Source organism: Protomyctophum bolini (assembly GCF_963924005.1).
Source record: "Protomyctophum bolini genome assembly, chromosome: 17".
In the NCBI taxonomy this organism is placed as follows: domain Eukaryota; kingdom Metazoa; phylum Chordata; class Actinopteri; order Myctophiformes; family Myctophidae; genus Protomyctophum; species Protomyctophum bolini.
In genome coordinates, this window is record NC_137878.1 from 31,076,713 (window position 1) to 31,104,378 (window position 27,666).

Sequence of the window (27,666 nt, forward strand, 5' to 3'; positions counted from 1 at the left end):
TTGTGGGTGCAGTGAACGCGTCTTCTTTAGGTGGTGTTGTGGGTGCAGTGATTGGGTCTTCTTTAGGTGGTGTTGTTGGTGCAGCGAACATGGCTTCTTTAGGTGGTGTTTTGGGTGCAGCTAACATGTCTTCTTTAGGTGGTGTTGTGGGTGCAGCGAACGTGGCTTCTTTAGGTGGTGTTTTGGGTGCAGCTAACATGTCTTCTTTAGGTGGTGTTGTGGGTGCAGCGAACGTGGCTTCTTTAGGTGGTGTTGTGGGTGCAGCGAACAGGTCTTCTTTAGGTGGTGTTGTGGGTGCAGCGGACGGGTTTTCTTTAGGTGGTGTTGTGGGTGCAGCTAACGTGGCTTCTTTAGGTGGTGTTGCAGTAGGTGCAGCTAACGTGGCTTCTTTAGGTGGTGTTGTGGGTGCAGCGAACAGGTCTTCTTTAGGTGGTGTAGTGGGTGCAGCGAAAAGGTCTTCTTTAGGTGGTGTTGCAGTAGGTGCAGCTAACGTGGCTTCTTTAGGTGGTGTTGTGGGTGCAGTGAACAGGTCTTCTTGAGGTGGTGTTGTGGGTGCAGGGAACAGGTCTTCTTGAGGTGGTGTTGTGGGTGCAGCGAACGGTTCTTCTTTAGGTGGTGATACAGTGGGTGCAGTGAACAGGTCTTCTTTAAGTGGTGTTGTGGGTGCAGTGAACGCGTCTTCTTTAGGTGGTGTTGTGGGTGCAGTGAACGCGTCTTCTTTAGGTGGTGTTGTGGGTGCAGTGAACGAGTCTTCTTTAGGTGGTGTTGTGGGTGCAGTGAACAGGTCTTCTTTAGGTGGTGTTGTAGTAGGTGTAGCGAATGAGTCTTCTTTAGGTGGTGTTGTAGGTGCAGCTAACGGGTCTTCTTTAGGTGGTGTTGTGGGTGCAGTGAACAGGTCTTCTTTAGGTGGTGTTGTAGTAGGTGCAGTGAACGGGTCTTCTTTATGTGGTGACGTAGTAGGTGTAGCGAATGAGTCTTCTTTAGGTGGTGTTGTGGGTGCAGCAAATTGATCTTCTTTGGGTGGTGTTGATGCTGGTTCAGTAAAAGGATCAGCATTGGCTACTGGTGCGGTGAACGGGTCATCTTTTGTTGTATTGAATGGGTCGTTCTTTGGAGTACTGAATGGATCATCTACTCTCTCTCTTGTTGGGACTTCATCACTCTTACCTGTAGCACCCCACAGGTCGCCATCTGGTTGGGATGTGGCCCCAAACGGGTCGCCACCGGCGTTGGTAGAGGAGGCTGTGGCCCCGTCGCCCCAAGGATCTTCCTGTGCTTTCGCCCCCGACGACGCTCCCCAGGGGTCGGAGCTAGCAGGGGGCAAGCTGGCCGGGCCACCACATGTGCCAAAATCATCTTTTGACAAAGAGGCGGCCATGGACGCGTTGAATTGGTCTGGGGAGGCGTCGTTTGGCGGAATGGACGGCACCGCGAAGGGATCTTCCTTAAGCGGTGTGGTTGTCAGTGGTGCACTGAATGGCTCGTCTTGAGGGACATTTGACGGTGAACAGAAAGGGTCTTCTTTAGGTGGTGTTGTGGGTGCAGCGAACAGGTCTTCTTTAGGTGGTGTTGTGGGTGCAGTGAATGGGTCTTCTTTAGGTGGTGTTGTGGGTGCAGTGAATGGGTCTTCTTTAGGTGGTATTGTGGGTGCAGTGAATGGGTCTTCTTTAGGTGGTGTTGTGGGTGCAGTGAATGGGTCTTCTTTAGGTGGTGTTGTGGGTGCAGTGAATGGGTCTTCTTTAGGTGGTGTTGTGGGTGCCGCAAACATGTCTTCTTTAGGTGTTGTTGTAGTGGGTGCAGCAAAAGGGTCTTCTTTAGGTGGCGTTGTGGGTGCATTGAACGGGTCATCTTTTGTTGTATTGAACGCGTCGTTCCATACAAGATGATCCATTCGACTGAATGGATCATCTCTAGCTGTATTAAATGAATCATCTTTAGCTGTGTTAAATGAATCATCTTCAGCTGTGTTAAATGAATCATCTTTAGCTGTGTTAAATGAATCATCTTTAGCTGTGTTAAATGAATCATCTTTAGGTGTATTGAATGGATCATCTTTAGGTGTATTGAATGGATCATCCTTTGGGGTTTTACACAGGTCAACCTTTGGTGCACTGAAGGGGTCAGCTTTGTCTTTCAGGGCAGCAAACGGATCCAGCTTGTCTGGTGCTGCGAACGGGTCAGCACCATCTTCGGCTGCATGGAAAGCGTCAGCCTTAGTCACACAGAAAGGATCAGAGTCATTTTTCGGTGCAAACGGGACCGGGTCGCATCCGTCCTTTGGTGCATTAAACGGATCAGGTTCGTCCATTGCTGCCGTAAAGGGATCTTCCGTCGTTTTGGCCGGAGCACCCCAGGGGTTGCTGCTGCCTTTGGCCGTGAGTTTGGCTGGTGCGCCCCAGGCATCGGTGGTGGTGGCCTCCTCTTCTTTGGTCTCTTCCTCGTCTTTTGACGATCCTCCCCAAGCTGCTGGTTTGGGCCCGCCACCTTTCCCAGCATCCTCCCACATCAGCTCCTCCTCACTCAGCTTGGTCTACAGAGACAAGGTCACAAACACAAACAGTGAAACTGTACCGAGGCCTTTGTATTCAATAAGATGTGTATGTTCATGAATCCTAATTTAGTTGATTATGCAACTATTGGTTGTTTTCAGCTGACTCGGGCCTCATTCACACGTTTTTTTTAGGCTACCACAATGCTTTTCCAATGGGAGTCACATGGTTTGACCAAACTTTTTTGTTTGATCGGGGGGAGGGGCAGAACACCACCAGCAATCAGCAATCAAACACAAATGTTTGGTCAAACCATGTGACTCCCATTGGAAAAGCATTGTGGTGGCCTAAAAAAGCAAAAAAACGACCAAACATTTGTTTGATTGGTGTTTGATACGCATGAACAAGGCCTGACTGAGCGGGTATAATTAAGTTAATAAGAATAAAGTTATGTGATTCGATATTTGTTCCGTGGATTTTTGGAAGTTCATGCTGATGTGTATGTTTTTAAAGCATATATGGCTGGAAAAAGTTCAGTTCTCTCTTGTTCATATCATATCAAGGTTGAGCTCTAAATCTACTTGTTTGCTTGCAGCAGAAAGATGTGGAAGTCATAATTGTACAACAATGCTAATAGACTTGCTTCCTTCTCTAATAAAACAATTAGAAAGTGCTCACCCTTCTCTCTGCCTCTTTCTTCTCGTACTCCTGTCTGAGATGCTCTTTTTTGCGAGCCACAAAGGAAGCGGTTATTTCAGCCACTGAGGGGATGTTGTCCAGCGAGGGGAGACCAGTGGCCCCAGGGGGATAGACAGGCTTGAGGTTGGGGTCTTTCTGGGGGTTGGTGGATGAAGCTGATTGGAAGAAACGAGGATGATGGGGAGAGATGACAGTGTGATTTTAAATATGGATTGTCAAAGAATGAAAGTACCAACAAGGAGGACGCCACACAGGTACAGGTATTTTTGGTAGGCTATAAATAGCAGTTGACTCATACAACTATTGGGACTGAATTCAACACATTTATTGAGCATAAATATTATATTTGAACATAGATATCTAAAGCATAAGTTTGGCATCAACTTCAAGGCTCTTTCTCACGTATGAATTCTCTGTAAGCATTAAAATAGCTATCAGCCAAATAAAATAAATATTAAAGGGGATGAAATGGCCAGACCCCGAAGGGTTTAATGGAAACAGAGCCCACAGGTGGATGCAGTGGGATAGATAGATCGATAGAAGATACTAGAACACAGTGTCCGTTGGGGGGTGATCAGGTGTGATCAATCGGCTAATAAAGGGCGAGGTTGTGCAACACTGTGATGTCAGAACATTATTGTGATGTCAGAACAGGCGGGTGATCTGGATTCGGGCCCTGTCTGTGGTCCACAACCAGCACAAAACCATCTGTTTTTGTGCTGATTCTGGACAACCGGCGATCCGACTGACTTGTGGTGGTGTGGAACGTGTGTGTCGAATTTGAAGTCAGTGGGGCGACCGGTTTCCGAGTTACGTGGATTACAGACGTGCGAACATACCGGTATACAGAGACTTGTTGCATTTATAGATATACTGTATATCAAGAAGGTACACACACACACACACACACACACACACACACACACACACACACACACACACACACACACACACACACACACACACACTTTCTCTCTCCTTCTCATCTTACCAATGATGTTTTGCTGCTGCTGGCTCATGTTGTCCTCTCGGGGTACATCAGGGTTCTCCAGGTCCTTGAGGAACTCGTCCAGGCTGTCGGCTTCACCGCCTTTTCTCCGCTTCCTCAGCTCGACTGGGACCAGTGGCGTCAGGCATCGTGTGAACATCTAGGGAGGGACAGAAAGAGTTAAATCAGCTCGTCTGGGACCAGTGGCATCAAGCATTGTGTGAACGAATACCAAACGAGTCGCCCATTTAGTCGCCAACTCACCCCGGGCGTACAGTTGGCGGAACTGCTCAGCCCTGTATTCCTAAAGTAACCTAAGTAAATTATGCTTAAACGGTTAAACCTAACCTTAACCCCAGTAAAACTATGCCTAACCCTAAACGATAAACGTATTTCTAACCTTATTCTTAGTACAACAAAATAAAGAATGCAAGAACCGCTCTTAAGCCCAAACCACACCAAAGGGTCGGGTTGGGACAAAATGTTTTTTAAGGTAGACCACAGTAACCACGGCCACTTGTATTCTTTCGGTCATGACCCACACTTCATGACCACAGTACAGAGTAGGAACAAAGATTGCTTGGTAGACAGAAAGCTTTATTTGCCTTCTGGCTCAGCTCTCTTTTCGACACAACAGTGCGGTACAGTGACTGCAACACCGCCCCTGCCGTCCTCCCCTCACTTAGTTGTGAACAAGACCCCTAGGGGTAATGTCTCATTCCCTACTTCTCATCTTTGAGTGAAATATGCCATAACCAGACATAACTTTTTTTTTTATAACATTTAAAAAACTTTGAATCAAAGATATAGATATTCCATGACCAATGTAAAATAAGTAAATTAATTTCCCATAGTTTGATTGGCTCAGAGTCAGCAGCAGATTTGAACAAAACCTGCTGCTGATCCAATCTTATAAAGCTATGGAAAAATGAACAGGAAAGAAAATGTCTGCCACCTCTGCCATCTCCTGTAAACCTGGGACTACAGTTATGCAATATGCACAGACATAGCAAAAACCTTCCCTGAAATCCCAGATATCCCTTGACCTGTTGGAACCCTGCGTCCGTCCGTTTATCACGAAAAGTGTTTGTGTTAATTGCCTTGAGCAGCCTGGCGTTCCAGAGCGGCTGTGTTAATTAGTGTGTTAACGACCTTGAGCAGCCTGGCGTTCCAGGGCGGCTGTGTTAATTAGTGTGTTAACGACCTTGAGCAGCCTGGCGTTCCAGAGCGTCTGTGTTAATTAGTGTGTTAATGACCTTGAGCAGCCTGGCGTTCCAGAGCGGCTGTGTTAATTAGTGTGTTAATGACCTTGAGCAGCCTGGCGTTCCAGGGCGGCTGTGTTAATTAGTGTGTTAATGACCTTGAGCAGCCTGCCGTTCCAGAGCGGCTGTGTTAATTAGTGTGTTAATGACCTTGAGCAGCCTGCCGTTCCAGAGCGGATGTGTTAATTAGTGTGTTAATGACCTTGAGCAGCCTGCCGTTCCAGAGAGGCTGTGCGGGGAGAGAGAAGAGCTTCTCCGCACCTCCAGTCTCCTTCCACATCATCAACTTCTTGGTGGGCGGGGCCAGGTCCAGCGAGGTGACGATGTCCGAGTAATCGGACAGCTGCGCTCGGAAGGTCCTGGTGTCCAGCTCCTTCACACTGTCCACGATCAGCTTCCACTTACTTCTTCGTCTCGCCTTCTTCTTCTTCACTGTGTGTGTGTGTGTGTGGGGAGAAAACCACGGAGTGACAAGATGAATGAATGAATTAATTTTATTTGTATAGCACCTTTCCAAACATATAGTTACAAACAGACAGATGTGTTTTTAAAAGCGTTTTAAAAGAAGGCACTGATTCTGAAGATGAACTGGACAGAACTATCAGACATGAAGCCATAATTTTTTACTTAATTGTGTGTCTTTTCAAATATATTGTTTTTGTTGAGCAGCTTTGTAATGTCTTGAAAATTGTCTACTAATAATAGGAAAAAAAAGAAAAAGCCCATCACTAATCTTGGGACAATTGGCCCAATTTCTCCTTTCATTGTCAATGGCAAATATTGAGACGTGTGGGGACAAAAGCTGTACAGGAGGCTCAAAAAGTGACTCACAGACCTGTGAGGTCGATGGGCTCCAGTGCAAAGGCCTCCTTTTCGTTTGGAACCAGTGTGGTCTGTTCTATCTGGTCAGCCATTGCTGGTGGAGGCTCTGTTGGGCCAGAGTCTGGACTGTCTGACTGAGCTCCTGCTAACACACACACACACACACACACACACACACACACACACACACACACACACACACACACACACACACGTTAACTCAGTGGTTTTCAAACTAAAGTGGGGTCTTTGAGGAGGTTCCAGTGGGTCCAGGACCAGGGGGTACCCAGCAAATGTGTTAATAATAAAACCACTGCTCTATGCTATGGGCTCAGTTCACTTTGCGGTTTCCATATCCAGTCTGGAGCAGATACGGAAACAACCTGCACACGTGTGTGTGTGTGTGTGTGTGTGTGTGTGTGTGTGTGACCAGTGACCAGTAGGCGGGCTCTAGACCGGATCTGAGCACTGACTCAAAGCAGTGAACCGTGTATCGAGTAGACCTCTAGACAGTCTAGACAGTCTACACTACAGTCTACTTACTGTACGTGTAAACAGAGGCAGAGCTGCTACTTTTACACACATTTTAAATTTGAGGCTTTTTTCGTTTGTATAATATTTAAATAGTTTTGAGGAGAAATGCTGCTATTTGTCCCCAAATGCTCTGTTTACACTAGCTCTGGTCCATAGCCCAAAAAGGGTGGAGGGGGACCCAGACTTTTTTGTACGTGGGCCAGTTTAGAATTTCAGCCGTGACAAGATTCACATGTCGCTGTTGGTACTAGGGCGACGGGCGTTCCACATTTTACTTTTAGTGGCATAGAAGGGAAAGTAATCCCTTGTTTGAGCCGAATCTGGGTGGCACCGTGGCACGTGGTTTGTTGAACTCCCTCTGGTGTTATGAGTGTGGACTTCTTTGACAGTATTTAGAGGTACATCATGGGTATTGGGTATCTTGGTGGTGTAGCGATATGGATATGGGACTATAGGACTCTCCATTTCCTGCCGCCGCATGACATGCAACACAGTAGCCTACGTCTCTCGACTTCTGCAAAAATAAGAACGATTTCCATACTCACCAATACAAAGACGGGTTTGTGATGAAGAAAGCCCACTTTCCCTAGTTTCCGCACTCTGAGACCCCCACCACACGTATACAATGCACTACAATGCGGGACGCCCTCCAACTGTATATACTTTACCCCATTTTCAACAGTTTTATTATATTTTGACACTTGCTTTGGCAATGTTTTCTTATGCCAATAAAGCTATTTGAATTGAATCGCTTTCCTCGGGTACTGCAGAAAGCACGGCGACACAAGACAGACAGATCAGAAGTCAGTCTGCTTGTGTGTTTGTTCAGGGGACCGTTGCAGGACTCTGCTCACAAAACCGATTCCGAGTCAGTTGACGGACAGCGAGTCGCGACTGAACCGTTTGGTTGTGTGTGTTATGATGACGGAAGGCGAACCAAACCAGACGGGCCAGAAGTAAACAGATAGGTGTGTGTGGCTATGTATTAAAGATGTTCCACTCTTTAACAGCCAAGTGTTGAAAGGGTCGATAATTTAAAAATAAATTTACAACATCACATCAGAGAGTGTTCACCGCCGGTGAGTGCCTATAAAATGTGACTGTTCTTCTCTTGTCTCATAATCAGCCAGCCATGCAGTTCAGCAACAAAAAATAGCTAGCTTGCTAACGTTCAATGGGCCAAGTAACGTAACGTACTAGTGCTCCGCGCAGAAAACAGCCGACCTAAAAGCTCACACAAGTTGACACAACGCGTCTCGATGGTCTTCAATTATTGGTCTCGATGCGACGCGTTGTGGAGTTTGTAGATCGGCTATTTAAGCCTATTTTCGAAATAAGGCTTTGCTTTGGTTTGGGCTAGCATCAGCAGCATAGAAGGTGTTGTTGGGGCTATAGTCTCATCATCAGCATGGAAAGACCCCAGCAGTCAGCCGCATGCTTGAGATCTGTTTTGGTCCAGTTCAGCATCACTCCACCTTGGAGATATTCTTTCTTTTACATTGCTAGGTTACTCCTCGATTACTATCTTTCAAGCCCACACGTCAAATAAATAAGCTAATAAATAAGATGCTCATGTGTTAAGTTAGGTTTTTTTATGTTATTACCAATTTATTCACTGAGGCCAACTTGCTACACCTGTTTCTTGTAGTTGTACCCCAAGTCATAGAGATACAAGATGGAGATGCTGTGCTTCCGCTTGCCCGGCCACGGGGACACAACCCTGAATCACATGAATTCACTGAGGTCCCATCAGCATTTCTGTGATGTCACCATTGTCGCCAGCAACAATCAGACATTCAGAGGTCATAAAGTGGTGCTGGCTGCCTGCTCACCGTTCCTAAGGGACCAGTTCCTCCTAAACCCTGCTGCCAAGCTACAGGTGGGCATGATATAATAGATATGTCATGTATGCATACTGCATAGTGCCCCAGACAAGATGCAACTAACTAACTATACTAAGCAGTAAGCAAGCATGCAACTAGATATACTGTAACTCAGGCTTTCGGGTTGAATGCATCTGTTATGTACTGTATATTCTGTATATTCACTAGCCTCGACGACCTTCAGGTGCATGCAAAGGTTCAACTTATGTAATTTAGATATCATTGTATGTAGACATAGCACTATAGCGTATATGCATAGTTTCATTGTACAGATATTCTACTCTTAGCTTGACAATTTTTATGTATTACCAAGTGTTCTTGCTTACTGTAAATCGCTCTGGATCAAGAGCGTCTGCTGAATCCCTTAATTGCAAATTGCAAATTGACAATTGTAATCTCTAATATTCACAAATGTACAAATTTTGAAAAGGGTATTTTATAATTTTCATAATACATACCAGCCTCTGAGAAATAAAATGGCTTTCCATGAGGAATGCCAAGCATACCTACCTGTCAACCAGACAGGACCCACACCAGTGACATTTGTAGGTTTATATGAGGTCAAGTTTTGATGTTGGTTACGTCATTAGATAATGTAGACCATGGACATCTATCTGTCTTATACCTCTGCCTCTCACTTTTCTTTTTAATGTTTTTCATATTTCATATGTACATACAGGTGTCAATGCTGCATAGCTCCACAGTGGTTTGTGACTTGCTCCAGTCCTGTTACACCGGTGTACTGCAGTTCAACCCTGAGGAGATTGTCAACTACCTGACAGCTGCCAGCTATCTGCAGATGGAACATATCGTTGAGCGGTGCAGAGGAGCCCTGAAAAAGTACATGCAACCAAGGACACCCAATCTGCCAAGGGTCAGTCACTATCTAACTAAAAAGTGTGTATTGATATTATGTATTGTATTTTTGTACAAATTGTGCCATAATGTCACGCGAGGCACATCTCTGTCTAATCCTTGTTTTGGTTCAGAAACGGGCTTATCACTGCAATTCAACAATATTGACAAATTATATTATTATATTATATATTATTTTCTTCTTCCAGGTGAAGACAGAAGAGAGCCAGTCTCGCCCAGCGATTGTTAGTGGCAGTGCACCCCCTGTTGGCCATCCACCCTCTGTGCAGCCACACAGCCCTGTATTATGTTCCCAGGATGTAGAGGATAACTCTGACAAGTGTACTAGTCCCTTGCTGGATGAGACAACGATTAAGGTAAGTGTGTGAATTTGTGAGACAGCAAAGTGTGGCAGGAAGCTGGTCAATTCCAAAATGTAGTCATTAACATGATTGTTTTTGTATGTAACATTATCGATGCTTATTTTAGTGGTTTGTTCTAACGATGACATGAATCAGGAGGATACTCAACAACCTCCACACTCATCTTCATTGTCAAATGCTGTTCCAGGTGAATGGCTCAGATGAGGAGGAGCAGTCCTCCAGACAGGAGGAGTATGGTGTGTACACTGTGTACCTCCCTGAGGAGGAGGAGGAGCAAAGAGCAGACAACAGGAGAGACCCAGGAGGGGGTCCCTTGGACGGGCCTCAGGGTGCGTGTTACTCGGAGACAGACGGCGTCTTAGTTGGAGGAGGTGGTGGGGGCGAATGTGGCTTGAATCCCTCAGAACATGATATTAATAACGCAAGTCTGTCAAGGGGAGGATTCGCAATGGAAGGGCTTCGTGCCTTCAGGCGTCGACCGTCAGAGCCTAAAGTTGCCCGCGGGAGAGGCAGGGGGAGGGGTTTCAAGAGGTGGAAGTGGGTCGCGTCCCAGGAGAGGAGGCCTCAAGGCGTTGCAAACCAACAGGACATGTGGCACCTAGCCACCTCCGGGATTGGAGGTGGCTTCGGGTTGGACTACAGCCAAGAAGGGCTAAAGACGGGTAATTACCTGTCGGTCGACCTCCCACAGATGGACTTCAGTATGGGAGAGGCTCAGGGAGAGGAAGTCACGCCATTGGCTGCAAACAGTATGGGACAGTACCCCTTGGACGAGTCCAGTAACGCCGGAGAGGGGAGTTCTGGACTGGGTCCCACAGACGAGGGAGGGGACGAGTCTGTGGCGGTGGTGGGGTCCACCTCCAGCGTTTCGGGGCCTGTGATCTGCGAGCACTGTGGGATGACGTTCCCTTCCGTGAGCTCCCTGGCCATACACTCTCGCGCCACGCACATGCTGTATTCTTGCCCCTGCTGTGGCAAGCACTTCCACCACTCTGTCAACCTCACCCGGCACATGGCCGTCCACCGCGGAGCCGGCAAGTCCCACCAGTGCCCCCTCTGCTACAAGACCTTCACCCAGAAGTCCACTCTGATCGACCACATGAACCTGCACAGTGGCGAGCGCCCGCACCACTGCGCCTACTGCCACGCACGGTTCGCCCACAAGCCAGCCTTGAGGCGGCACCTCAAGGAGCAGCATGGGAAAACCACGGGTCAGAACTCCTTACACGAGCAGGAAGAGAGGGAGAGAGAACAGGCTGCACAGCGAGTGAGAGACGAAGAGCAAGAATGCCTGGTCACTGAGCAAACATCATAGTCCATGGTGGCATTGGACAACTGGAAGGTCAATGAGAACAAGAATACAATAGAATGCCCCAAATGTTTGAACACTCCAGACTAGACCAGAAAGCAGCCACAACTGAGGATTTTTTTATGTGGACATTTCATCTAAAATCTAAATCAACTACAGCTGTGCTGGGAACAGCTTTTAAAAAGGCTTATTTTTTTCTTCTTTTTTATAGAAATAAAGGTTATTCTACATGAAAGGGTGTTTGCAGCCAGTCTCCAGCTCCACCCAGTCGATACATGACACCCGTGTGAAGTGAGGGGTGCTAACTCATGTTGATTAGGTGTAAAACACAAACTTAAACGCCATTAACAATAGAGACAATATGACGTAAACTACACATTATGACGTACATTTTCCCATCATTGTCAATGCGTTTACAAAACAAACTTTGAACTAAAGACAAATATTAAACCTGTGTATAGGAGATACAGCTGTATCAGTGCAAGATACAGTGCAAAAATGCTACTTTGAGGTCTGAGCAGCACTAAAGATTGAGTTCAGTGACAGTGTACCTGCCTACCTCCAGTCAAATATTTCTGCCTTCTCAGGTTGTTACCTTAAAATCTTTTGAAATGAATGAAATTTCCAATCGTGATGGATTAGCACTGAAGCAGAGATCATATTTTCAGCTGAAGGAGGGGGATATATCTTCTAAACATTGACTAGTATAAAGTTTATCATTGATGAACTTTATAGTATTGAAGTCAGTCTTCATTCAATTTGAAAAGTGTACATAATATATTTGGTGATGACAGGGAAGCATGGGGTTCAGTCTAATCAAAATGCTAGACAATAGTCAAATCTACTCAAAAACAAACGTTGCATAATCAATGATCTAAATTAATTACAAATTTGGTACAGGGTGTCTTCCTCTTTGGAAGAAGTGTCAATACATAACCTTCTTGGGGGAGGTAATAAAGTACTATACATTTGGACCATGGAATTTAAATGATCAGAAACCTATTAGAATGTGTATGGCATCCACAGTACACACAATCCAAGGCCCAAACTGCACCAGATCACCAGTTTCGCTAGTTGCATGAAAACATTATCCCCAAAGGCAGTTGCAACTAACCTGACGCTGCCAGATGAGGGCGGTATTGCGGAAACATAAGCTGTGAAACAAATTTGTGTAGCAAGCTTTTTGGATCTGGCAGCGTCAGGTTAAGTTGCAACTCCATTGACATGTAATAAAAACGGTTTTGTTGCAGTTGCATTGGTGCGGTTTGGGCCCAAAGTAGAGGTTTTGATGTTGATGCACAGACTTCAGTACACAAGGCTGGTATTTTACGTAAGAATTAGTTTGTTAATCCCATGTTTCTTTGCCAGTGAAAGTCAGTCCAGATATCGATCCTCAGTCCTATATTGGAAATGTCACAAAAACACAATATACAAGATGTTTAGGTCAATCTCTTTCTTACTGACTGGCAAGTAGTGACTGTCAATATGGACTACATAGTTTGGGTAAAAATAATTTAAAATGGAGCAGATTTTTTTTTAAGTGCCTCAAAAGTGTAAATAAAATAACTGGAGTAATCTTTTTGGGAACTGCTTGTCTAAACTATACTGTGTACATATTTTACATAAACCTCATGCAACTAGCAACTTCATTAATTAACATTTGCCATATGGCCATTTTGACAAATGTGAGGGGTGTTTATTTATACTGTGCCAAATGTATACAGACGGCAGAACCTAGAAAAGTAAAGTGCCAACCTGTCAGGAGAGGTTTTTCCTCCATCAGTTGCATTCTTAGGGCAGATTCACAATATGGGTGCGCACTCGGCACTTAGCAGATGTGTGAATGGCATGCTGCGTACCGTTCCCTGGAGTGGATCACCCAACCATTCCCGGGACCGATTGAAGTGTACTCTGATATGAATACAGTTGAATGAAGTGTACTCGGGTGCGGAAGAATCAAGGCCAGTGGGGACCAGACAATCATATTCTGGAACAGTTTGAATCAAACAGACTCAGTGTGAATCTGCCCTGAATTAACCTCGAGTCAGAAGCTGTCGACAGACCTCACCTACAATCTTTAGAATGCGATATAGTCTGGAACTACACCTCCTGAAAGCAGAGAAATTAAGCCGTCCTATGTATCTATAATCTTTAAAAATATATTTTTTATTTCCAATTCTGCTAAGCATCAAGGCAAGCTATATTATGCTTAGACTAAATTTATTTACAGTAGGGCAAAATGACAGAAGTCATACCAGACTCATTATTGCCGGTTCCGTTGCACAGATGGAAGCATTTGAAAATTGTGTGGAGCCGTCAACAATGTGGCTCAAGAGACTACAACTCTATGAGAATACTCCTGGACTGATGGCATAATGATGCATGACACTTGTTCTTCCCAGACATACTGTTGTTGTATAGAAGTACTCGACGTTATATAATTGTTGAGATTGTTGAATGCTGTATCTCATGAAAACAAATGGTTGCTGTACACATGTTAAAGCAATGAGACATTACATTTGTAAGATGTAAGTTGCTATTTATGCGTTTTTCTCGGGTCTCACAAAAAAAACCAAGTATGTAAAACATGTTTTTTAGTGGACTCCACAAATCAAAATATCTGGCTTCAAATACAAAGCAATCATGTACAAAGTTACAGTTATTTGACCATGTCACTTAAAGTAGCCAAAAGGACCTCAGAGATATTTTGCATTTCTCCTGAAACAATGTCACAAAAAATAAAACTCAGCTAGCACAATAGTATACAAACTTAAATGCAGGGGGTGGGGGTCGTTGTGTTTAACCATGTCCTGTATTCCATTAGGTTCTCATAGAAATAGGTTCTCTTCACTATATACAACTTGGTTCCTCTTGTCCCGATATGAGCCTTTGGCACTGTTCTGCACAGCTGTCAAAACAAAACAAAAGAAGGCAAAGAAGTTAAACCAGCAAGTACGGTGACACTTGCACATAGTCTAACGAATGTATCACAAAATCAATGATAATTCAACTGGAAAAACAAGTTGATGCTATTCGGATTTTCAGTTAAGCATATGTTTGGTCGCATGACATGATAATTTGATGGACTTTTTTTTTTTACCTAAGGAAGCCCACACTGATTTTCCAGTAGCTGCATCCAGCATAGGCTGTTTCCTGGCGATGCTAACTTTGATGTGAATGTCTCCAACAGTGGTTCCATTCAACTGTAATAAAAAACAAAAGTAGAAGAGATTTATTATATTCAAAAACATAATCACACAATGGTTTTTTTGCAACATTTGTTTTACAATGTAACTAACGGCCATTTTATATCAAAGAGTCACAACATGAAATGAAATTGCTGAGTCCTTGCAACCCCTTTTTTATGTGTGATTGTAAACATTCTAAAACTATCTTGTTCAAATCTAAGATTGGTGCAGAAAACAGAAAAATGGGCTGCATATTCCTGTTGCCATGACCCGGCATGAGATGTTCTGAGACGGTACACTTATTATCTGTGATGTTCTACAACAACGCTTTTGTCTCTGAATGAATCTTTGCGCTGAACTGGCCCCACTGTACCAACCTCAGCTACAGCTGTGTCAGCAGACTCCATCTTCTCAAAGGTGATGAATGCACAGCTGGGAGACAGAATCAGAAATGTCATGAAGTAAAATACAAGAAACGTAGACATTTTTGCCTGATTTATACTTGGTTGCACAATGCGTATCCAGGCCTGGTGGGTGGAGACATTGCTATAGGGAGGGGGCAGCCATATATTTGCATACCTACAGTATGGGCGCTCTGTGACTGTGCACTGTGGTGCATTCTGTTCTACTGTAAGTGGCGTGCGCCCTTTTTTAAACAAATCTTGACTAGGGGTAAAGGTGCCCCCCCGTGGCGCCGGGCCTGCGCGTGTCGTTCACAGAAAATACCCAAGCTCACAGTGCTTTGTGACATGTTGTGAGGTTGTAGATCAGCTAACACTGGTGCGCAACAGAGTATAAATTACTCTTTGCAGTCTGCAATCTTATTTCACAGTGCAATATTATTCAGTTGTGAATATTATGAATGCATTTGCAATCACAGATGTGCAACAGTGCTTTCGGTTTTGATGGATATGTACTTGCGTGGGTTGTCCACTCTCAAGTCAATGATGTTGCCATGTTGAGAGAAGGCAGATCGCAGGCTGTCCTCCACCAGCCCAGAGCCATACACATACACTGTATTTCCCTTACGTGCCCCTCTCCGCTCCGGGAACGAGTCTGACCCTAAAGAGACAGTGGAAGGGAAAGACAAGCGTTTTTAAAACCTTTATTTAGTCACGAAAGTCTTGCTGGATATTAATCCTCTTTGTTTTGTAATGCCTGATTCACACAATTGCACGTTACTGGACCTTTGACTCTAAGACAAAAACTTCTTAGGTGAGGGTGGGAGACCATTAGAGATGGAGAGACACAGAAGGGAGAATGGCAGAAAATCTGACATTCTGTGATCATTAGCAGTGAAACCTATGGTCAAAACCCTTGATGTAACTAAAAATATATGTTGTTTTTCCCCTTTGTGAACAGCTCCTGCCTGCCCCATTCAGTCAGTGGCCCAGACACTTTCTATTCACTTTTTTCTTCAACAAGTCTGGGATCCGAAGTTAGAGCTAAACTAACACAGAGGCTTTTTACAGTGTATATCTATTCTACTCACGTCTGAATGGTCCATCTCTGTCTCTTTCTCGGTCCCGCTCGCGTTCCCTGTCTCGGCTGCGGTCCCTCTCCCCTCTCTCCCGATCACGCTCCCTGTCCCTGTCCCTGCCTCTGTCACGGTCTCTCTCTCGATCCCGCTCTCTGTCTCTGTCCATCTCTCGCTCACGGTCCCTATCGCGGTCTCTGTCCGGTTCACGGCTGGGCGGCATTACCCCTACTTCCTCCTCCTCCACCCGAGGCCGTTCACCCCGTTCACCAGGGGTTACAAAGCTGCAGGAGCACAAAGCGAGAAATGGTATAAAGTGACCCGTATAGGCGTATACACTGTTTCAGATGATATATGAAACGTGATCAACATGTATTGAAGATTTGACACATTACCTATCATACAGCGATTTTCTATGGGCTCTCTTGATCGCCTAGAAATGTGGAAAAATATAAGTTCTTGGTTTATGCAGTGACAATACATTCTGCAGTTATTCAGGCTGCATTACATTTGTTCTACCATACCTCGGCTTGTTCTTCATCTGTAGACATGCTCCTTTGGAATGGTAGGAAAGCTGGAACTTGGCCTTTCTCTGGGTCCTATGGGGAATGCGGAGCCATGTGAGTACAAATACAATCACACTTGTGTGAAGTGCCTTTTTTATTAGGGCGCTAGCCTATATAAAGCTTTTGTCCCCACACGTCTCATATTTGGCATTGGCAATGAAAGGAGAAATTAGGTCATATGTCAAATATGACAAACATTAAATGCTATTGACAATGAAGGGAAACTTTACGGCATATGTAGTCATTATACAAATTCAGTTTTTCATGAGATGAATCTGTATAATGGTAATAGGCGAGCACCCCTCACATCACACGGGTGTGATTCCTATACACAGCTTTTGTCCCCACACGTCTCATATTTGCCATTGACAATGAAAGGAGAAATTAGGTCATATGTCCGTCAAATATGACGTAAATTTGTGGCAACATATGTAGACGAGCAAATGGGCAAATACAATCACAAATTCAGTTGTTCATGAGATGATGCAATACAGTATGATGATGTATAATGATAAGAGCGGTTAGAGCGCCCCTCACTTCACACGGGTGTGATTTTTGCTTTTGTAAGTCACAGCCAGGGGGAGTCCATAGACTTGGCTGCTACATGACGAGGTGTAACCCAAGAATATCGACTTTTTATTCCGGCCATGTGACGTCTTACATTGTCACAAACATTAAAGACTTGGCTGGCAAACGATTTACATTATAAGTGCCCTAAACAAAAAATTAAGTCCATAGACTTGGCTGGCAAAACAATTTACGTCATAACGATTTACATTATAAGTGCTCTAAACACTTTGCTGCCAATGCCTGCCATATGACGTAATCTTCAAAAGATATGTAAACCACTTTTTGGAGGGGCTGGCGCCACTCAAAAATCACACTCATGTATTTATATCGGCTTATGTCGTCATTTAGTGCCATAAACAAACATTAAAGTCCATAGACGTGGCTGGCAAACGGTTTACTTCATAGGTGCTCTAAACAAACATTGTGATATTCTCAAAGTCCATAGATTTGGCTGGCAAACGATTTACGTCATGAGTGCTCTAAGCAAACATAAAAATCCCATAGATTTGGCTATGACATAATCTTAAAAAGCCATGCATTGGAGGGGCTTGTATTATTGTATTATTATTAATACTTGTATTATTAATCTTTATAGATTTGCTATCCATATATTTGTGGCAGTTCACCAAGACATAGATTCCCGAAACCGACAATGGAATATGAATATAAAATCCAGAAATAATCTCACCTTGAGCTTGATCTCTAGTTGTCGAGACCGTTTAAAGCCAGAGTTTTTGTTCTCCGACTTGATGGCACTAATTGCCCCAGATTTGATGAGCATCTTCGCCTGCTCTGTTGCCGTTGCCGTATCAACCACAGGCTGGTCGGACAACGCTACAAAGGAGGAACATTTAATGTAATAACATGTTAATAAGGAAACAAGCTATAATTGCAAGAGTGCAAGTCATGGGAAAACTGAAAATTAGGACTCATCCTCCCACTAGAAAGCATTCTAATGATGATTTAACAATTACCTGGATGAGATTATAGTACAACAAGTCTCTTTTATTAAATTGCTGAGCAACCAATTCACTTAATGTATTGCCTCTTACTTCGTTTCAAGCCACTCTGATTGCTCTGGTTGGTTGAACTCTGCTTCTTTAAAGCCTGAATGGCTTTTTTCTGAACAAAGGACAAGACAAAAATGAATGCTAAAGACCTGAGGACCCACCCGATTCTACAAATGTCTTCTAAAACAGTTTTCTCACTGGTTCTCAAACTATTTAATGTAAAGGATTTATAATGTATTTGGAATTATATGTATTTGGCCACAGACTCCCATCTCAAAATATTTTGTTCCAGTGACCCCCAGAAGCATTCTAGTTAAAAATGTTCGCTATTAAAGAATATATATTCAAATATTTGCACACATTTTCATGATTTTTCAAAAATAGCAGATATACAAGCTCGCAGTGTGGCACTCTGTGCTGCGCTATGAGCTTACAGATCTGATATTTTACAATAGCTAAAGTTTAAAATAATAGTTAAAGTGGTTAAAAGCTACGGTGACACAGATGCGTTCCAGGTCTTAATGGATAGACAGTGTCCAATTAGGGTAGTGTGTAGTGTAGGGCAACAATACCTTCTTTTTGAGTTTGGCATATTTCTTCTGCAGGGACTCCTCTTCCTCCGTCAAGGCGCTCGGGAAAGCCATGATGACAATCCCTCTGGTGAAGAGTAAAGTCTAATTTATACTCTTAGTATGACTGAGTCAACACATTGTAAGCCTTAACATCAGTTATTTTCACCAAGTGAGAATGAGATCGTCGTTGGATGGAGTATAATAGAGACATTTCACAGAATGCATAGAATGCATTCTTGCATTCATAGAATGCAATTTATTTATCCTCCATGTTGGAAGAAAACAACGTTTGCTATGTAATGATATGAGATGTACAGTATATAAACATACAGACACAGATGTGATCATTTGGTGTGGTGTGGTTATATTAAAGTCTACTCGTGAATCAATTCACTATGGGTTATGTCCATTCTTGGACGTAAGACAGAAGAAATCTTATACACTCACGTTCTAATGGTATTAGAACGGGCTTTACGTCATGACGCAGTGCAAGTCCCTCCCCCGAGGCTATAAGTGCCTGCACTGCTGTCTGGACGTCATTCGTTTTCTTCTTCTGCGTTAAGACAGACAAGCTAAATCACAAGAGAAAGAAAGGCCCAACTTCCTTATATATCTCAACAGGACGAGTGGCCTCGGTTGCTCGGTACCACGAGGTGGAATTGGTGTTTTTTCTTAGTGTAAGCTACACTCACGAAGAAAAATAAAATAAGCTGTTTTTGTTTCCGTGATAGACCTACCAGCTCCGGACAAAACCAAAACTCAGCTTTCCAACGCAGGTAGGCAAAGCTAGGAGCAGCTAACCTGATAGCTAACGCTAGCCAGTTTGCAACAGGCTAACAATTAGCATTATATTGTCCAGGCGCTAGGAGCCCACAGAGACAATTTCCAACACAGGTAGACAAAGCTAAGAGCAGCTAACTTGATAGCTAACGCTAGCCAGTCTGCAACATGCTAACAATTAGCATTCTATTGTCCAGGCGCTAGGAGCCCACAGAGACAATTTCCAACACAGGTAGACAAAGCTAATAGCAGCTAACTTGATAGCTAACGCTAGCCAGTCTGCAACATGCTAACAATTAGCATTCTATTGTCCAGGCGCTAGAAGCCCACAGCGACAATTTCCAACACGGGTAAGTAAACTAGCAGGGCTAGGAGCGGCTAACCTGATAGCTAACGCGAGCCAGTTAGCAGCAGGCCAACAATTGGCATCCTACTGTCGAGGCACTAGATGCCCACAGAGACAACTTTTTCTTTGCTGAGAACGTGGAATTCCGCAAGAAAATGGCAGAAAAGACGACAAAGTCCTGAGCGGCGGCCCGTCGCCAACGTAGAGGGGCTGTTTTTCCTGCCACAGAAGCAATGCCGAGCAGACCACTGTGGCAACGCTATGCTAAGGATGGACCCGCACGACACGTGCGTCTACTCTACTGTACATCATTTTGGTTCTCACAGTATTGATGTATCGTTGTACTGTTCTCAATGCTCTGACTGTATTGTTGTATTGTTCTCAAATGCTCTGGCAATGTAAACGTTGTTTTCTCATGCCAATAAAGCCCTTTGAAATGAACTAAAAATGACTATAGGCAGGCCGAGGCGACGCTGAACGTCCCAGACCAATGCCAGAAATGTGTGACCATAGACCGCCACATGAAACTGAGGCGCGGAGACGTCTTAGTTTCGTTCATTTTCCCAGTGTTCTTTTGCCCAGGCACGGCGCAGTGGCCTCAGGCCGAGAGGACGTTAAGGTTAGCACCGGACTCGAATGTTCATACTGCTTTACCCCTAAGAGGAGCTGCTGCTGCACCGCACTTTATAAAGAATGTGTCGCTGAATACTCTGCCTCCCATGTCCCTCCCTTGGTTCAAATAAATTTGTGCAGAACGAACCAGCTGAATCATTGCCTGTACCCCTGTGTAAACATGCGGGATATGAGCCCACTACCGCGCCGATCGTTACAACGATCAGCGGCAGTGAGACAATACAACACGATGACAAAACCTCTAGCAGGTTTTGCCATCGTGAGACGGGGCCACCACGCCAAATTTCTCAAAAGCAAGATGGCAGAGCCTCTAACCAGAGGCACTGCCATCATGAGACGGGGCCACCACGCCAAATTTCTCAAAAGCACGATGGCAGAGCCTCTAACCAGAGGCACTGCCATCATGAGACGGGGCCTCCACGCCAAATTTCTCAAAAGCACGATGGCAGAGCCTCTAACCAGAGGCACTGCCATCATGAGACGGGGCCGCCACGCCAACATTTTCAAAAGCATGATGGCAGAGCCCATAACCAAAGGCACTGCCATCATGAGACGGGACCACCACGCCAAAATCTTTGGCACGGTGCCCTCCAAAATGGATAGAATGCGTAGCACACGCACACCCATGGGTGGCGGGCAGTGTACAAGCTGCAATTCACTGCGGAACCACCCACGTTCGAGAAAGTAATATCCTCTCAGGCGAGTGGGCAGGCGGCCGAGATCCTTCGGACCAAAATACTCTCCCTATTAGGCAATAATGCCATTCGGGAAGTCCCCCTAAATCAACCGCTTTCCCAGATCCAAAGAACAGGGCGGATTCAGCCTCACTCAAACGGATCTACGGCCACCCTGTAGCCGTGGCAAGAGCCCTGAATGCCGAGGCCCTTTTGTAGGGCTCCCTCACAGTGCTGACGGAGCTCATTGCTGCCGGTAAGAACAGCAGGAGGAATGCGGAGGGGCTGCGTCACCTACTACTAGAACCAGCCCCACCATATCGTCCGCCAACGGCGGGGCCCAGCCCTTCCGCCGGCTGAAAGAGGCAACACAAGAGTGCTCTGGAAGTTCCGTGCGGAGCAAGGACAGGCTCGTGCTTAGCCTGCCGACAGAGCGGCAGCTGGCCGCGCTCGCAACCAGCCAGTGCAGCCACGAGAGTACGTCCCCCAGAGGACTCCTCGTGGCAGAGGCTCTTACCGTGGATGGCGATGCGGGTTGCGGACACGCTGGATAGCTTGAATTTTGAAAGGACTGCTCAAAGGTTCAAACCCGATTCCGATCATAGAGGCCACGGGCCCCACGTCGGAACCGATGGTAAGGAAGAGGAAAATGTTAATGCCTACCGCAGAGCGGGAAAAAGACTACGAACATTCCTCATTCAGCTGTTGCTGTGTTGAATACCGCTGTGAAATGCGGCTGTGTACAAACCACAAATGTACAAAATCATGTTTAATAAAGCGCTTGATTGCATCGATGCCTCTTATATTAAAGACAAAACACAATGAAACAACAACTTCGAACCACACGACAGGGGCATGAGCCCACCGCGGAAAGAGTCGCTAGACCTCTCGACAGCGGTGGGACGGACGGCGTTTTGGCCTGTAGCGAGCAAAAGCTCGCCGCAGGTTGGAGACGTCGCGACCGCAAAACTCTCCTCGCCAGCCCGATTAGGCGAGGAGAGGCTCCTAGGATAGGAGCACCACGACAGTTACATCCCCAAGCCACTAGGGAATGCTGCCACTTGCAATGAATCCCATGCTAGGGAGCTCGTGTTTTTAACAGTGGAAGCTATGTGGCGCGTCCCCCTGGATATTACTCACAGTGAAGACGGGTTACAAACTGCGATTTGTACAGTCACCACCCAAGTTCGGGAAGATAATTATCTCTCAAATGGGGGGCAGGCAGCGGAAGTACGTCGGGCCGAGATCCTCGAATTACTGGCCAAAATAAATGGAAAAAATAAAAATAATAATAATAATATATATATATATATATATATATATAAATAAATAAAAGCTGTCAGAGAGGTTCCTTTTAGACCAACAACACGACGGTTTCTACAGCCGCTATTTTCTGGTCAAAAATAAGGGGGGGGGGAACTACGACCTCCTGGATCTCAGAGCTCTCAACACATACCTCAGAATTTTCAAATTCAAAATGCTGACAGCAGCGACCCTACTGCGCTCTCTGCACCAGGGCGACCGGTACACCAAGCGGTATCGATCTCGAATACGATTTTTTCCGTATCCCTATCTATCCACCACACAGGAAACTCCTGCGCTTTGGATGGGATGTCACTACCCCCCAGGGTATTCGTGAAATGCACTCAGGCGGCACTAGCTCCTCTGTGTCACCAAGGGACTCGTATTGTCTCCTCTATCTCCTGCTGTGCGCAAGTTAAGCCAACAGAGGCGCTGCTTCACACGAGACTCGTGGTGGATCAGCTATCCTCCCTGGGCCTTTTACTATAAATCATGCGAAGAGCACGATGACGACTGAGAGACGCATGAGATGGCATAGGCATAACGTTGAATTCTCTCTCCTTCTCAGCCAGGCTGAGCCAAGAGGGTGGAACCGTTTCTCAAATGTGTGACACTTTTCAGGATCATGCGTCCGTCATTTCACTAAATACGTCTAGGCAGACTACATATGAGGCCATTCCAAGAATGAATGCGGTCTCTACGTTTCATTTTTCGCGCAGACAAAATGTAAGCCTGGGTATCGAGGCTAGTCTCTAGTCTACGTATTCCTTCCAACCGCCGATATCAGGAGTCAGAGTGACAGTGGGGTGCGTTCAAGCACTCAATTGGTGGGAAAACAGAGCCACGCTTACAGAGGGCGTCCCTATGAGAATAAACACTTCCAGGAAAGTGGCTACTACGGACGCCAGCACGTCGGGGTGGGGTGCCACTGTCGACGAAATGGCAAACAGGGGGGTGCGGCGCTCTGAGAAACGCCCACATCAATTACCTCGAACTGATGACAGTATTACTGGCACTGCGTCAGTTCAAACCATTTATTCATGGCCGCCACGTCCTAGAAAGGACGGACAACACTACTACGATGTGTTATATCAACAAGCAGGGCGGACTTTAGTCCAGGACCCTGCATCTACTAGCCTACAGACTAGTCACGTGGTGCGACACACACCTCCTTTCGATCAGAGCCCGTCACGCCCCAGGGCTCCTGAATGCAGGAGCGGACCTGCTATCCAGGGGCCAGCTCCGCTACGCGGTTTGGTCTCTCCACCAAGAAGTGGCCGCTCAGTTATGGGACAGGTTTTTGGCATAGCCAAGGTGGACCTGTCTGAATCGGAAGAGAACACGAAGTGCCGTCCGTTCTTCTTCATCAAAGGGTGCTCGTCACTGGGACTGGATGCACTAACTCACAAGTGACTGCAGGGCCTGTCTTTCCTCCCCTGTCACTAATACTTTTACAACTAAAGTTTTATCTCTATAAAAGTAATACGACCCACCTTGGACAGAGTGAGAACTCAGGGCCTAGAGGTGGCTCTCATAGCTCTGGCGTGGGGGTCGTGGAGGTCAGAGATATCCTCTCTCCTATGCGACCAGGCATGGCAGCTTCCGCTGTGGAAGGATCTGCTCACACAGACTGGATAAGGGTCTTTTCACCCTTGCCCTCAGACCCTGGATCTATGGGCCTGGCCCGTGAAAGGAACTTTTAAGTGCTGAGGGTTTGCCCCTGAACGTGATGGCCACAATTCAGGGGCTAGGGCCCAGTCCACTAGGAAACAACACAATGTTGCCTGGAACATTGCCAGGCCAGGAATAACCATTCCGGGCTTGAGTGAGGACGGCTCTGACCCTCCTACAGGGTCTGCTGGATGACGGGTAGTCCCAATCATCAATCAAGGTCAATCTGGTAGCTATGTCAGCATGTCATACTGGCATGGGGGATAAGGCCCTGGGTGAACACCCACTCATACGATAGTACATAAGAGGGGTTCGGAGGGACCGCCCGGTTACTCAGTCTCTGATTCCTTCCTGGGACCTGTCATTAGTGCTGAACGCTCTAACAAGGGCACCTTTCGAGTCATTGGATTCAGTAGGATGGAGATTCTTAATTTTAAAAAGCCGTCCTTCTATTGGCTCTCACTACAGCTAAAAAAAAAAAAAATATATATATATATATATATATATATATATATATATATATATATATATATCTACAGAGCGATCTACAGGCGCTCTTGGTGAGCCCTGATTGCACTATCTTTAGTGGGGATAGAATGCGGGTCATGGTAAAACCAAACCTGGCCTTCATGCCCAAGAATTCCAACCTGGCTAGTGTTCCGGTGGACCTAAGGTCGTTCTATCCACCGCCACTTAGATGGAGGAGGACGAGAGGCTGCATCGTCTATGCCCAGTGCGGGCCCTACGAGTGTACATGGACAGGGTGGCTCCCTTCAGGAAGGGCAGCCAGATGTTTGTGGCCTGGGGTGCTAGCGTAAAGGGAGAACCGGTCACTAAGGTGCGGTTGTCCCAATGGATCATGGAGGCCATACAGATGGCTTACTCCACGGCTGGGTCAGTGCCACCAGTGGGGTTAAGGGCACACTCCACCAGAGGTATTTCGACATCCTGGGCGCTCTACGAAGGTATCTCGATACAGGATGTCTGTACGACGGCAAGTTGGTCCTCGCCTTCGACTTTTGCTAGGTTCTATAACCTGGATGTAACAGAACCTAATGTGGCACATGCGATCCTGCAGGTTGCTTCCCGGTGAGGCATGTCCTTTAAGATATATATATATATATATATATATATATATATATATATATATATATATATAAATAAGGGAAGCGAGTATATAATATATATGTATATGTACGTATATATGTATATATGTAAACACATAAGTGAATAAACAGTCAACCTAGCTCTATATACCTTGAAGCCTGTATATTAGCGACTAGGATAAGACTGAGGCCATAACTCATGAGACGGCTGGGACCGTCAGTGGTTAGGCCTCGGGGCACGTAAGATGACGTGGTTCATCGGCTCCTTAAGGTAGGAACAGGGACCATGTGGACGGGTCCATTTGGTTCCGCCTCTTATCAAAGTCAAAAGGTCGGTGACCTTCTGACCTCGAAATGGTTGTCTCATAGCCTAGGGGACGTGACCGTCACGCCTGTGACGTCACAGTCCGGGGACACACATGAGGACGGGTGTGTACTTCAGTGATTTGAAGGGAGTTTATTAGGTCTCCCATAGTGAATTGATTCACGAGTAGACTTTAATATAACTGGAGGTTATGCAATAACCATGGTTATATAAAGGATATGAGTGAATCAATTCACCAAATTGCCCTTCTAGCTTGTTAACGGCAGAAGGAGAAAGTATTACCGAATGACGTCCAGACAGCAGTGCAGGCACTTATAGCCTCGGGGGAGGGACTTGCACTGCGTCATGACGTAAAGCCCGTTCTAATACCATTAGAACGTGAGTGTATAAGATTTCTTCTGTCTTACGTCCAAGAATGGACATAACCCATAGTGAATTGATTCACTCATATCCTTTATATAACCATGGTTATTGCATAACCTCCAGTTATTGGATCTCTTGTAAACAAGTCACAGTAGAACTGGAACAGTAATTTCATGGTTTCCTTATGTTTTACCTAGCCCTAGAATGGCTGCGATTATTACATATACATTTCATGCACATGTTATACATGAATTCCAGCCACTAACAGTCATTCTAGGAATCTAGGCCTAGTCTAGGGCTATGCTTTACCGACTATAAAAATGAATGCAAATATTCTGTGCATGGATTCCTGGATTTAAATAAATGTAATTATTTGGAAGAACGAGAAAAATTAATAGCACTAATCACTTTCAATTAAGTATCACTAGTATGGGCGGAAAAGGGGAAAGGTTTATTTATTTTAACAAACAGGGCTTATAACGTTGACCAAACACCAACCACAACAACACTCGAGCAGCCCATAGCCAGCCAGCTACCGTTAGCTAGTTTGAAACAAAAACAGTCGGGGAAGAAAATAAAAAAAGAAACAGCTGAAATGTTCTAAACCAGAACGAAAAAGAACTTCTACCGATGTATCAAAAACAAATAAGGTACCAGGACTTTATAACTTAATATTAGACATAAGCTTACACATAAGCTCAGCCACCGATGATGGATCTGTCCTCCCTCCTCTTTCTTCTTCGTAGTATTCTCCTCTTTGGAGTTTCCGGCAGACTATACGCCCATAGTTGGCATATTGCTGCCTCCCGCTGTTGGTCTTGGGTACTGTTGTCCTATGGACGGATGCTGAAGTACTCACTTCAAGTTCTCAGACTTTTTCTCCCCAATTTAGTCGTCAATTAATTCCACGCACACACATTGCTGTGTGGTCACTGCTGTTGTATCCTACTGACTCACCTCACCTGCCAGTGAGGAGCCCCCACTGGGAGGATTTGGGGCCTTCCTCCCTCCTCCCGCCCAACGCTCCCTGGCCTGCTGACAGCCTGCAGGAATACATGCAATGACCAATATCACCCGCCGCCTGGCTTCCCCTCCCCTCCCTGGCCTGCTGACAGCCTGCAGGAATTAGGGTGACCAGTCCCTCATTTCCAAGACTTTTCAGGCGTCCCACAAATTGAGACCCTGTCCCACATTGTGACTGATGACAGGCAATTGCATCAGTGTTCAAATGCCATAATAGTTAGTCCCCTAATAGTAGGCCTTCTGTTGTAAAGCTCTCTCATTGTCTCTTCCTGCAAGATGTGTTTTTAAGCCTGTTAAAATAGCATAAAAAATAAAGCATGATTTTAAAACAAAATGTGAGACACCAGAGGAGTTTATAAATGATAGCCAATAGGCCTATGGTCGAATATGACATCAAGGCATTTAATAGAAACTCAAGTAGTAAGTTGATAACCCGGTACTATATCGCTTGTGTGGCGATACTTCAGTCCCTCAAATGAACAGTTTGGATCTGGTCACCCTAGCAGGAATACATGCAATGACCAAGTATCAATATTATATTTACCACTACGCCACCCGAGCGCTTGAGTGTACAAATGTAACAAAATGGAGCTGTAAGGGCATTTATTTTAATCTACGGTACACACGCAGTACAAACTCCATGTGTACTACTAACCATTCATTCAAGTTTTATTTATTCTTGAAATTACACTGAGTAATTAAACTCATTTTCAGTGTCGTTGAGTAATACAATATATAAAAAACATCACAATACATCAGAAGATCAGGAAAAGGGAAACAAAAGGTATACATATGAATTACATAGGTTATAAATAGAAGCTAAAACAAACGATCTA

At 45.3% G+C, this 27,666-nt stretch overlaps 3 protein-coding genes across 4 annotated transcripts; 1 reads left to right on the plus strand and 2 right to left on the minus strand.

Annotated features, from left to right (window-relative positions):
• Nucleotides 1-134: 134 nt before the first annotated feature.
• LOC308331710 (uncharacterized protein) lies at nucleotides 135-7,476 on the minus strand (the record flags this gene model as incomplete). The annotated part of the gene is made up of 7 exons (XM_080787202.1): nucleotides 7,340-7,476; nucleotides 6,274-6,405; nucleotides 5,641-5,870; nucleotides 4,180-4,336; nucleotides 3,168-3,343; nucleotides 270-2,530; nucleotides 135-168 (listed from the first exon to the last, which is right to left on the minus strand). Exons 2-7 carry the CDS (start codon nucleotides 6,350-6,352, stop codon nucleotides 135-137), a joined length of 2,937 nt encoding a protein of 978 aa, XP_080643328.1. The 5' UTR covers nucleotides 6,353-6,405; nucleotides 7,340-7,476.
• Nucleotides 7,477-7,606: 130 nt separating this feature from the next.
• LOC308331477 (uncharacterized protein) lies at nucleotides 7,607-13,657 on the plus strand. Of its 2 annotated transcripts, none has more exons than XM_080786930.1 (5): nucleotides 7,607-7,762; nucleotides 8,443-8,673; nucleotides 9,357-9,551; nucleotides 9,742-9,909; nucleotides 10,103-13,657. In XM_080786930.1, the coding sequence occupies exons 2-5, from the start codon at nucleotides 8,470-8,472 to the stop codon at nucleotides 11,228-11,230; spliced, it is 1,695 nt and encodes a 564-aa protein (XP_080643056.1). In that variant the 5' UTR covers nucleotides 7,607-7,762; nucleotides 8,443-8,469; the 3' UTR covers nucleotides 11,231-13,657. The 2 variants fall into 2 exon arrangements, with proteins under 2 accessions (XP_080643056.1, XP_080643055.1); XM_080786929.1 differs by having other exon boundaries at nucleotides 7,608-7,873.
• A 146-nt stretch (nucleotides 13,658-13,803) lies between these two features.
• Nucleotides 13,804-26,553, minus strand: nelfe (negative elongation factor complex member E). Its single transcript, XM_080786931.1, has 11 exons — nucleotides 26,498-26,553; nucleotides 18,608-18,692; nucleotides 18,078-18,147; nucleotides 17,714-17,859; nucleotides 16,414-16,488; nucleotides 16,285-16,322; nucleotides 15,905-16,173; nucleotides 15,330-15,474; nucleotides 14,790-14,844; nucleotides 14,325-14,427; nucleotides 13,804-14,132 (listed from the first exon to the last, which is right to left on the minus strand). Exons 2-11 carry the CDS (start codon nucleotides 18,677-18,679, stop codon nucleotides 14,053-14,055), a joined length of 1,053 nt encoding a protein of 350 aa, XP_080643057.1. The 5' UTR covers nucleotides 18,680-18,692; nucleotides 26,498-26,553; the 3' UTR covers nucleotides 13,804-14,052.
• Between the last annotated feature and the right edge of the window lie 1,113 nt (nucleotides 26,554-27,666).